The 12,663-nt window shown below is 29.6% G+C and overlaps 1 protein-coding gene and 1 non-coding gene across 2 annotated transcripts; both read left to right on the top strand.

Moving 5' to 3' along the window:
* Positions 1–1,568: 1,568 nt before the first annotated feature.
* On the top strand, positions 1,569–1,641 carry TRNAA-CGC. Its single transcript has one exon. It is a non-coding gene; the product is annotated as a tRNA-Ala (tRNA).
* Positions 1,642–4,621: 2,980 nt separating this feature from the next.
* Positions 4,622–6,313, top strand: LOC107013987 (GDSL esterase/lipase At4g10955-like). Its single transcript, XM_015213860.2, has 2 exons — positions 4,622–4,738; positions 5,203–6,313. Exons 1-2 carry the CDS (start codon positions 4,677–4,679, stop codon positions 6,203–6,205), a joined length of 1,065 nt encoding a protein of 354 aa, XP_015069346.1. The 5' UTR covers positions 4,622–4,676; the 3' UTR covers positions 6,206–6,313.
* The last annotated feature ends 6,350 nt before the right edge of the window (positions 6,314–12,663 follow it).

Below are 12,663 nucleotides of genomic sequence, written 5' to 3'. Positions count from 1 at the left end.
AAAACAACCCAAGGTCTCTCGGTCCTCGACTGAAGCTGAATACCGCGCCCTTGCTCTTCTTGCTGCTGAGACCATGTGGGTCACATATATTCTTCGCGAACTCCGCGCCACTCACACTGTTCCTGCTCTCTATTGTGACAACAAATCAACCATCTGTGTGGCCAAAAATTCCGTCCTACACACCAGAATGAAGCATGTTGATACCGATTGTCTCTTTGTTCGCGATGAAGTTCAGGCCGGCACCATGACTGTGCAGTATGTACCCACTGAAGAACAACCGGCTGATATTCTCACCAAGCCTCTCCCGAGCCGACAACACGATTACCTCAGTTCCAAGCTTCCGTTCGCTTCAGCTCAGCTCAGCTTGAGGGGGGATAATAACAGATAGTATTAAATAATAGTATTAAATAATATTAGTATTTACTGTGTACTAATCCTAGTCCTATTAGGATTAGTACTCCTTAATCCTAGTCCTATTAGGATTAGTACTCCTTCCTATATCTCCTATATATATCTACTAGTGGGCTGTTCAATAACAGAATTAGTTAACTAACTAACTATTCTAACTAATTAACTGAAATGGCTAAGCTAACTAAAATGGTTACACATAATTAATTAACTAAATCTTAACAACTAGCTATAGCTACCTTCTATACAATATAATTTTGGGGTTATTAGGGGATTATAAAATATAGAATCAGTCAATAAAACGAAAGATCAGATAACCAATTAATTGAGTTACTAAGATGAAGTTTTCTAGAATTAAATAATATTTGCTTGGAAACGTAAATCTTCCTTTGGCTTGCTATCTCTTTCGTCACACAGCTAGCCAACAAAGTTTTTTATTTCTTCAAGTTATCATCAAAGATAATATTATAGTATTGGACCGTTAGACTTTACCCCTACCATATTTATTTCTGAATATGACTTAGTAAAAATGAAAATAATTATAATTAGCTAAGTTACTATAAAGTCGATCCGGCCAATTAATGTTATATATTGTACGAGGTTATTCAGAACGATATCGACTTATCAATGCAATATTGGTCCTTTTGCTTTTTGTGCAATATTGTGTACTATCATATATTATATTGTATCGCTGTTAATATGCATACTAGCTAGTATATAGTATATATTTTTTCTTTTATTTTTTCAATCACTAGCTAGGATATAGTATATATTTTTACTTTATTTTTTCTCAATCGCTAGCTAGTATACAAGGACAAACTAATAAAAATGACTAAGCAACACAATTAAGACGCGTCCGCCCCTGATCAGTACGTACAATTATACATACTATATATACTAAACCCAAAGGATGGTGAAATAATTAATAATTTTTTTGTTTCAATTTGTTCGTCTAACTTTTTTTTTTATTAAACTAATTTGAAAAAAGTCTTTCTTATTTTGATAATTCTATAATTCTAACTTTTTTCATTACATGTTTAAAATTAAACGATTAAATGATAAGTGTTTCTTTTTTTTTTTTTGGGTTAAGTTTCGTGTAAAGCTAGAATCAGATAGACAACAATTTTTAAAATTAAATGCAGTCCAACGGTGTATCAAGTGGGGGTGTAGCTCATATGGTAGAGCGCTCGCTTCGCATGCGAGAGGCACGGGGTTCGATTCCCCGCACCTCCATTTTGGTTTTTTATTCGTATCAAAATTGAAATGTTCATCTTAAATATTCGGAGTCCTTGCATAAGTTTTGCGAAGTATTTATTATAATATCTAAAATCTAGGTTATATTTTTATTTGAAAAATATTATAAAATATATTTATATATTAAATTTAATATATTGTTAATATATAAATAAGATTATTTGGTTAAAAAAATTTTGATTTTTATTATAAACAAAAAATGATCATCTGAATTATTCGAGATGATTATATACTAAAATAAAAAATCTAAGATTTTATAAAAAATAATATAAATTGATTCGATACTATTAAATTTGGTCGATTAAGTCGATTTTTCATATTCATCAATACACTACTGAAAATAAGTGCAACACAATTCCAAGATTTTGTATTTATTACATAGAGGGTATGAATTATTATTTTTTTTTTTTGTAATTTTCATGTTAGATTGATTAAATATTTTAAAAAACTAGTGCTAACTTTTACTCTACATTGATTGTTTTCTCCTCTCCCTCCAACTCAATCTACTTGTGAGTCAGGCATATTTGTCTATCTAATTTATATACAAAACTTGTAGGATTATAATTTTTGTTTACTTATGGAATACAAGAAACTATTAAATAGAAAATCCACTTATCATTCATTCAAAGATTGGTTTTTAGTAATTGTGAAACGGTAAAAGTTTTTTTCAAATTATTGATAAATATAATTAGGAAAAATTATACAGTGCTAGTTAATTAGCTATAGTTTGAATTAATCATGGCTCGCACCTTAATTTTTAGCTATATTATCGTCATCTCTCTCGCATCTCTCCTCTTTTATACATATATAAATATAAATTATACATATACATATACAATTTTATTAAAAATATAGAAGTACAATTAATCTCTCTTCACTCTCTACTCTCTCTCCCCCACCTCTCCTAGTATCGCTAGCCATATATACAATATATGTGTACCAGTTTTATATATATATATATATAAATATATATATATATATATATATATATATATTAGTCTCTCTCCACTTTCCGCCCTCTTTAAATCTGGTTCCGCTAGATATAAAAATATATATGTATATCAATTATATATATACAATTATTTTGCAGATATACATATTCAATTTGACAGAATACATATATAATTTGCCGCTCTCCACACTTTGTCCTCTCGTTCACCTTTTTCCTCCCTCTTTCAATCTCACTCATGTTTCTCTTTGATCCAACATATAGCTACGAATTATATTTAACAAACTATAACTATAAAGTGTAAGTAAATTATTTTCAATGGCTATAGCTTATAAGAGAAAATTCCCCTAATTCAGTTGTGGATGCACATTCAAGTCCGTGGGTGCTTGAGCACCCATTACATTTGGAGACAACATTAATATACTTAGTATGAATATGTAAATTGAGCACCCATTTTAATACCAACTTCAAATTACAAATAATTGAATACTCATAACTAAGAAATTCTGAATCTGCCACTGCCCTAATTATATGACAAATCATCCCGATTTCGATCTTACTAAAGCGGAAGGCTATTGTGTGGACACGTTGCACTCATGACAATTGACATGTAAAAGAAATTGTTTTCCTATGCAAAATAATTAAGAAATGTATAATGAAATTTACTCTTAATTCTTTTTAAATAGATAAACTTGATTAAATATCTATTTTAAAATTTAACCTCGAATTTCTTAACGGACATAGTCACATAGAGTGAGTCTTCGGAGGAGGTCATTTTTTTTTCACAATAGATAATAGACAAATTACCCATCCAACCATTTAAGAAAACGAAATACATTAAAGTAAAATTAATATCAAAATATATGCCCTCTTATGATCAACTATATTTATATATATTAAATTTACTAACAAAAAAAAGTGGTGCAGTCGATAATACTACTTCTTTACTAATTAAAATCTCAATATTTAAATATGGGATAGGGAGCGTTTCTCTGAGTGATCAGCCCTTTGCAAATTGCATCACCAATTCGAATTAGTTGGCTCCAATATATTTATCAAATATTAAATAAAAATAAAATGTATTAAATTTAATTTGGTGCTGACAGATCCAGAATTTGTATTAATAATATTAAAAGGCAGCCACTTGTGAGTATCTTTTTGTAGGTAAATACATGTTTGGCAGTTTGCACATTTTTTGTGCATAATATATGATCAAAGTCAGAAGGCAGTATTTGCCATGTTACCCTTTATTTTCTTTATTTAATCAGATTAACCCCCATATAATATTATTACTGCATGTTATTCGATTAAAATAGTAACCGTAAAAAAAGATTTTAATATGAACTCATATTTGGATGCATAGTTTTAGCAATTTTATTATTTTTACCGAGTTATTGTTATTGTTTTGTTTCGTATTTGAAGTAGTTTTGGTGTTATTTGAGATTTGATGATCCTTTTAATTAAATGTATATTTTTCACAGTTCAAATAATCAAATCGCCAAAACTCATTTAATATTTATACGGGACAAAAATCATTATTTTTCGATAAACTTAAAAAACCAAAATTCAAAACGGATATTTAAGGGATCATATGTATCTTGCGAAAGAAATAAGGGACCAATAATCATTATTAATTTTTTCCCTCTTTTATCGTGTAATAATAAATAATAAAACCTTTGACTAATTAAAATTCCCACTTAAATATTACACCTACTCTTTTCTCCTCATTTCTATAGTAGCAAATCCTGCACGTCTTCTCTCAAAGGGTACGATTTTCTTTTTGTGCTTTCAAATAATTTTAGTATATTGTTTCATTCATGTTTGAATATGGTTAATGTGTGTGTCTACACATTTCTTTGATACAATCTCGTTCATTTTAATATTTCCTTTTTCAAATGGTTTTACTTGAGTCGAAGATCTATTTGAATGTCTCATACATTATATCAACTTCAATCTTCGATCTATGAAGTTACACTGAATATATTGTTATTTCTCTGATCGTAGCATTTTTGCTTTCTTTTCAGTTCAATAGAGAAGGCAAATTAAGAAAATTTAATTTGTTTTGATGGCCTCTGAGAGGGAGATTTTCAGCCTATCTGGACCATTGTATCTCACTGCTATTGATTGGTAAGATCAACCGCATATATCGTTTTATATTTCCGTCTTCATTTGCGGCCGTTGATTAAAGAATGTATTTGACTTGTGTATTCTAAGTATCGCATGTTTTTTCATTTTTACTTGTTCAGTATTAATTTGATAGACATCTTAAATAACAATAAATAGAATTATATAGCCCCAAATTTTGAAGTAATATGTTAGCCTCAATGTCCAATATTGCGTAGATTATAAACTTAACCTTGTCATAATAGTGTTTTCCTAATTTTAGGCCACAATGTTACGTTATCCATGCTCCATTTGTCTAAGTTTGAACGTGCAAAGGTGTTATTATGTCTACTATTAGTTGAAAAATTGGATCAATGTAGTAATTTGAACAATACATGATGGAATAGAGTTATTCTAAGTAGAATTCTTTCTTAAGATATGTAAGAAAGAGCGAGATCTAGCTTTTTCCTAATTTACATTTTTCACAGGAGCAATGCATGTCATAGGAGGTCCATAGCAGCAAGTTTAGTACAAGGTGTGTACATTCTTGAACGTGACCGTCAACAAAATCGTCAAGGCTTTAATGCCCTAGCTACACCCTGGTGGGAATTCTTTCATTTTCAGTTAATCCAAGTCTTGGTGGACGATGAAGACCAATCATATTTTGGTGCGATTTACGAATACAAATTTCCAAACTCTCATTTCCACAACAAAACAGAGAACGATATTCAGAATCAAAATCAGAATCCACCAAAGTATGTGATTGCCTTTCGAGGCACAATTACCAAAAAAGGCAACAGGTCACAGGACTTCAAAGTAAACCTCACACTCATTCGCGACAATCTCCACAATTGCTCTCGCTTCCATATTGGCTTGCAAGTTGTACAGAACATCGTTCAGAATCACGAGGTCTCAGATGTTTGGCTAACGGGACATTCATTAGGCTCTTCAATTGCACTACTAATCGGAAGGAATATGGTGAAAACAGGAATTCATCTCGAAACATATCTTTTCAATCCCCCATTCACATCGCTACCGATAGAGAAAATCACAAAGAACGAGAGATTGAAGCATGGGATCCGCATTACTCACAGTGTGCTCACTGCAGGACTCGCTAGCGCTGTCAATATTTGCAAATCAAAGTCTATAAATAAAAGTGAGTCGTTTACTCTGTTATCTTCGTGGATTCCTTACTTGTTTGTGAATCCATCAGATCCTATCTGCGCGGAATACGTTGGGTATTTCGAACACAGAGAGAAAATGGCTGCGATTGGAAAAGGGGAAATTGGACGAATTGCGACGCAGAATTCAATAAGAAGTATAATTGGGAATGCAATTGGAAAAGATCAATTGGAGCCATCACACTTACTACCGTCTGCAAATGTTGCTATTAATTTGAGTCCTTCTCCAGATTTTAAGAGAGCTCATGGAATACATCAATGGTGGAAGCCAGATGTACAGAGCAACTATAAACTTTACCAGTTTCGATAAGATTAGTACGAACGAAATTAATTGTCATAGAATTCAATCTCATTGTAAATTCGAGTCACAACTCTCTCTATCCTAGCTATGCGAACAAACTGAATTTTTTAATGAAAACTTTCACATATAGCAAATAAAAAAATTAATATTTGTATGCTATAGCAAAGTTTGCATTATTGTGCTCCATAACAAACATATAAATATATAATTCGCTATATATATACAATTGTATAATTCACTGGCCCATTTCGCTGCAATTGTATAATTCGCTGGCCTATTTCGCAGCAATATCTGTGTAAAATTTGTATTTGTATACAATCGAATCGAAGTAAAATATTTGTATAATGTATAATTATAAGTGTATAGGAAGAAGATATATGTTTTTTTTGCATGTATATATACAATTTTCTCTCGTTTTATACAAAACATAAACATAATTTATACACTTCTGTTGTATAAAGCGAGAGAAATTGTATTTCGCTGGCCTATCTCGCTGCAATATCAGTCTAAAATTTGTATTTGTATACAATTGAAATGAAGTAAAATGTTTATATATTGTATATTTAAGTGTATAGGAAGAAGATATATGTTTTTGCATGTATATATACAATTTTCTTTTGTTTTATACAAAGCAGAAACATAATTAAACACTTTTGTTGAATAAAGCGAGAGAAATTCTATTTCGCTGCAATTGTATAATTCGCTGGCATATTTCGCTGCAATATCAGTATAAAATTTGCATTTGTATCCAACTAAATCGAAGTAAAATGTTTGTATATTGTATATTTAAGTGTATAGGAAGAAGATATATATTTTTGCATGTATATATAAAATTTTCTCTCGTTTTATACAAAACAGAAACTTAATTTATACACTTCTGTTGTATAAAGCGAGAGAAATTGTATTTCGCTGCAATTGTATAATTCGCTGGCCTATTTCGCTGCAATATCAGTATAAAATTTGCATTTGTATACAACTGAATCGAAGTAAAATGTTTGTATATTGTATATTTAAGTGTATAGGAAGAAGATATATGTTTTTGCATGTATATATACAATTTTCTCTCGTTTTATACAAAACAGAAACATAATTTATACACTTGTTGTATAAAGCGAGAGAAATTGTATTTCGCTGCAATTGTATAATTCGCTGACCTATTTCGCTGCAATATCAGTATAAAATTTGCATTTGTATACAACTGAATCGAAGTAAAATATTTTTATATTGTATATTTAAGTGTATAGGAAGAAGATATATGTTTTTGCATGTGTATATACAATTTTCTCTCGTTTTATACAAAATAGTAACGCAATTTATACACTTCTGTTCTATAAAGCGAGAGAGGCGAGCAGAGGGAGAGTGACGAGCGAGAATGGGAGAGTAGCGAGCAAGAGTTTAGGAAGAGAGACGACTGACAAATATTTTCTATGGGGCACAATTAAATCAAACAGTAGTTACTCCATTTATTTTAGATAATTAATTTACTATTCTGTAGAATTATCCCTCTTTAAAAACTTTCCAAGGCCAGGATGTGGCCCAAACTATTACAATTACTTTCTTCATTTTTTTTAGAATTTAACTATATGTATTTCAAATATTTTAAAATATATTTTTCTATTTTATTCATTTAATATATAAAACATATCACGTCACAATATACTTTTACATATAATTCTTAGAAACTAATCTAAGGTGTTAAATTTTACTTTATGTCAAAAATCTTGAGTTTGTGATTACACAACTATTCCATATTTAAGTTAAGCTCCTCTTTCAAGCTTCTGAAGCTCCTCTTTCCCCGCCCCCAACCCCGAGCCCGACCCTCAGTGATGGAGCTAGAATTTTTACCAAGGGTGTTCAACCTTTAAAGAGCCAACAATTTTTTTTTAGCGAAGTTGATACACAAAACATTTTTTTTACCAATAAGTAGGTACACAAAAATTTATATGTTTTTAATTTTTAGTTTAAAAATAAATTTTTTAGTAGGTTCACAAAAATTTTTATATTTTTTTAAAAAAAAGAGATTTTTAGTAGGTTCACAAAAATTTACATGTTTTTTTTTGTTTAAAAAGAGATTTGTATTTTTTTTTAGATCAAACCCAAACCACTATGAAATAAATGACTACACAACCACTAGACTATCCGCCTTTGATATGTCAAATCGTGTTCAATTAATTATATATTCAAATATTAAACTATATTTTGCCTATATACCCCATATAGTTTTCCGAGAAAGGATGTTCACCTGACCACCTTTAATAGGCTTTACTCTGCCCCTGCTGACGCCGTCCCATAAACCCTCCCCTCCAAGTTCCTCCCAAGCTCTTCAAGATCCTCCAACTTGTCTTGTGTGCATGCGTTGGTGTTCACCAATGGTTACTCTAACTGGGCGGCCGTAATTGCTCTTTTATCCATGAAGAAAACACCGAAGACAATGTCTAAAGGATGACTTTGCTAGTCTCTTTTATTAATATGCATTTACTAAAATTGTGTTTATAAGTCGTCGCAAACATTTCTTCATATGTATTGATGTGTGTGCTTCTATTAGAAGGCTTGATTGATAATGAATGAGGTGCAATAGTAGATATGATTGAGGAGACTCTCTGATTTGATAATTTGTACAACAATTGATATAGTGTTAATTGTTAGTCTTATTACCCAACTGTTTTGTAAAAAAAAAAAATTGCTTAAAATATCAGAATTTTAGTGTTGGGAATTCAAGTATCTAAATTATAAGATGTTCTTTGTGTAAAGTAGAATCTCAATTGAAAAGAAGTTTGAAATTCTTAATATTATCTTTCAATATAACTGATGTTGTTGTTATTTCTTATTTTAATCATCGTTACTGTTATGAATACTCTTCTCTGAAGAAGTCAATTATGTGTGATTAAATTTGGTTTAGAATCATATTCGTAAAGTTTGTATTCTTTTTGTCAACATCTTGGTCACTGTTTCTAAGTCCAGACGCAACCAGCTAATGAAATTCAAAAATTGTACTACCTCCGTTCTATTTTATATGTCATCTTTCGGATTTTAAGAGTCAAACAAATCTATTTTTGACCATAAATTTTTCATAGATCTTTCAAACATTTTAAATTATCAATTATTGTGACTCATAGTATTTTTGATGTAGTTTACAAATATATAAATTTCATTTCAGAAAAATTAAAGATTTCATTAGCAAATTCCTGGTCAAACTTAAATTGTTTGACTTTCAGAATATAAAAAGTGTCATATAAATTGGGACAAAAGAAGTACTGAACTAGCTATTGGAAACAACATGTTGACCTGGACATCGCGATTATCAAAAAAAAAAAGAAGAAGTTGACTGAAAATTTGGCAAATTTAGAATTAAGGTTGTGAATATTGATATTGGTTGAACCATCTTAAATTAGAACATTCAATAGCAGTGCTCTTGTACTTAATTATAAGCTAAACACACATGCACTCTAAATTTTTTGATAAATGATTGAGCTGCCTCTGATTATTAATGTGTTCACTCTACTTTTTTTTTGCAATGGAAATAAGATTGTAGCATAAAAGATTTATATTTACTTTCTAAAAAGAATTATTGGATCATAATTGTACATAATACTATATTTGGATTAAGAATGTCAATATTTTAAATAGATTTTTGAGATGGCATACGTGATGCTTTAATTATACCATCTATCTTATTTAATCCAAAAAACTAGAAACCATTTGTTCATCATTTATTTTTTTTTGATGTTTCATGTTTTGTGACAAAATGGTTTCAAAGGATAATAATGTCTTCTTTGTTTTAAGTTGCAATCCAACCGTGTTTTGGGTTTGGGTCGAGTTATTTACGGATCACGTGGATTAGTAAATCAATATAATAGAAAGGGTTGTACGACGAAAAAAGGAAACACTCACTCTTCAGGTAGTGTAGTATACTGTCATTCAGGTTGATATAGATCAAGATTGAGTAAATACCTATAATATCCTTAACTAAGATGCAGTGTTATCAGTTCTTTTAAGCTCAATCTGCACGAGTTAAGCGCGAAATAAGTAATTTTTTTCTATCAAGGTTGATTCAGGTGATGTACAAAGGGATCTGATTTGTACCTCGATAGACGAAGACAACAACAATGTTAAATTGAAGAAGTTGTTTATCGAGTTGGATTTATGGTGTCCGTGAAAATTTTGAACACCCAAATAGATACCACTCAAGCTTAACGCAGTTTTGTCATGTTTGATCCGAAAAGAGAAAGGACCTCCGGTGGCTCCATAGACATCAATTGCCTCTGACAAGCCCTTTCCTTTTTGTTTCTTTGGTCGTTTCAGCTTGTTGCTGATGATTTTTGTTTTGGGCTTGGGTCACTTCTGGACCCAACCTATTTATGTTAGTTTCGACTCTCTTTTTACTCAATAAATGGGCCTTCCCCATATTTAAACAAAAAAACAATATTTAAAAAGCTAAATATGATTCTAGTAATAATTTTTTTTTTGGTCAGGTTCCAATATAATTACATCTACCTAACCCCTTTTTTAAAAACAATATTGTTTCGTCTTCTCGATCATCTGATATAAAAATGTATACTCGCTATGAAATTATTGTTTGTAAAATCTGATCTAAAAATGTATGCTCGCTACGAAATGATTGTTTGTAAAATATGGAAAAATTATATTAAAGAGTATATACATAACTAATTACTACCATCACGATTATTTATTCTTTTGCATCAATGGATCTGTTTCATTACTATTTGTAATACCTGGTAATTGTATTATTATTAGATTTTATTAAAATAGCCTGTTATAATTTTTGGATGATATATTATGTAGTTCATTATAAAATTAGCCAAAGAAAATGAAATGCATTTCACGTTTATATTGTTTTAATTTTTTTCTGGGATAGGGAGGCTCAAGATAGGAAAAAGGATGGGAAATTAAAATTCTGATATTTTTATTAATCATTTGATACACTTATCTGAAATATCTTATGTCCCATAATGCCTTACCCACCAAAAAAAATTCACATGAACATCAATTTATTGAACTATTATTTCTCTAAAAATAAATATAAGTGGAAACAATTTTTATATATAATAATTTTTCGCCTATTATCAGATGCTTTGAAGTTTGACTAATTGAAATTTGAATATATGACACCATCAAACTTTTATTTTGCTTTTGAAGTTCAACTATTTGAAATTTGAATTTATCATACTAATCTAGCTTTCAATTATTTATTCTATAATCTACATCTAAAATTGATAAATTCAATAAATACACATTAATCTCTCACATCTTGTCTGTCCACAATTAAATTAAATATCATTTCATCAATAATTTCTATGTAAATCATTCAAGTTCGTAATTAGCGTTAACACCAATTTCTATGATAAATACATCACTATTCCACGTTGAATTATATGAAAAAATAAATAATGAAACATCTTCATCGATAATGACCCTTAACCTTCCAAGCTAAAGAAATATGTAACCCGTATATCATTTAATCAATTAAATTGATATATATAGATATCGGTGTTTATGAGTTAACTAATTAAATTTTATTTCTATTTAACCTTATATTTTTCTCAAAGAACTCGGATATTTTTCCTAACAAGAATATAATCAATATCAAACGTTATTAAACACATACATGTTAGCTTGTCGATCAACGTTACAAATTAACAAAGACTTAAAACTAAAATCCAATCGTACGTTAATAATTTGTTAAGACTATTAATGTTGTTCATTCATATAATAAAGACAAGTTTGGTGGCTTCTTCTTTGTTTCCCTAGCTAGTAGGGTCGTGATGATAAACAAAGTTATGTGGAGTAAAATAAATGCTATATCTATATTATTATTATTATTATTATTATAAATAAAACATAAATAAAAGTCAAGGGACATGTGCAATCAAGAAACAAATAAAAAAGAGTGTTATATGATTATGAAAAACTCTTCACGTGGAGGATGACTTATAAACATCCTTTGAAAATTATCTAATAAACTAATGAAAATATATGTATATATATATTTAAAAAAATAATTTAATTAAAACGCTTTATAATAAAAAATTAAAGTATGAGCTAATTTAAATAATTAAATGAAATATTCTGACAAATTTAAATATGCATTATATTTTATGAGTATGTTCCAACCAATACTAATACTATTAGATTGGATAGGCACAAAAGTACATGGAAGTTGCGTCAATTGAAATACTTTGTTGAATTATGAAAATTATCGTACGTTGCCATTTTTTAGGTTTCATTTTTTGTCTAAATTCTACTATATCATGTGTTTGTATAGCATAGCATGGCATGTGACTACTCAATCATATGAGCATGTCAAATATTGTGGATGTTTATATGCAATTAATATATGATATCTCTATCTAGATTATATACAAAGGCTAAGTAAGATAGGATTTGTGAGCTTCGAGAACTCAATAATTTTTCCATAGATTATGTATTGTACTAAAATTTTATATATA

Source organism: Solanum pennellii, chromosome 3 (assembly GCF_001406875.1).
Source record: "Solanum pennellii chromosome 3, SPENNV200".
Classification (NCBI taxonomy): domain Eukaryota; kingdom Viridiplantae; phylum Streptophyta; class Magnoliopsida; order Solanales; family Solanaceae; genus Solanum; species Solanum pennellii.
The sequence above is the reverse complement of the archived record's forward strand: the minus strand, read 5'-3'. Positions and strand labels throughout refer to the sequence as shown.

Excerpts from the sequence above, each read along its gene's own strand:
- LOC107013987 (XM_015213860.2), top strand. The coding sequence starts at position 4,677 with ATGGCCTCTGAGAGGGAGATTTTCAGCCTATCTGGACCATTGTATCTC. Across the intron at positions 4,739-5,202 it reads TATCTCACTGCTATTGATTG|GAGCAATGCATGTCATAGGA; the intron begins GTAAGATCAACC and ends CATTTTTCACAG.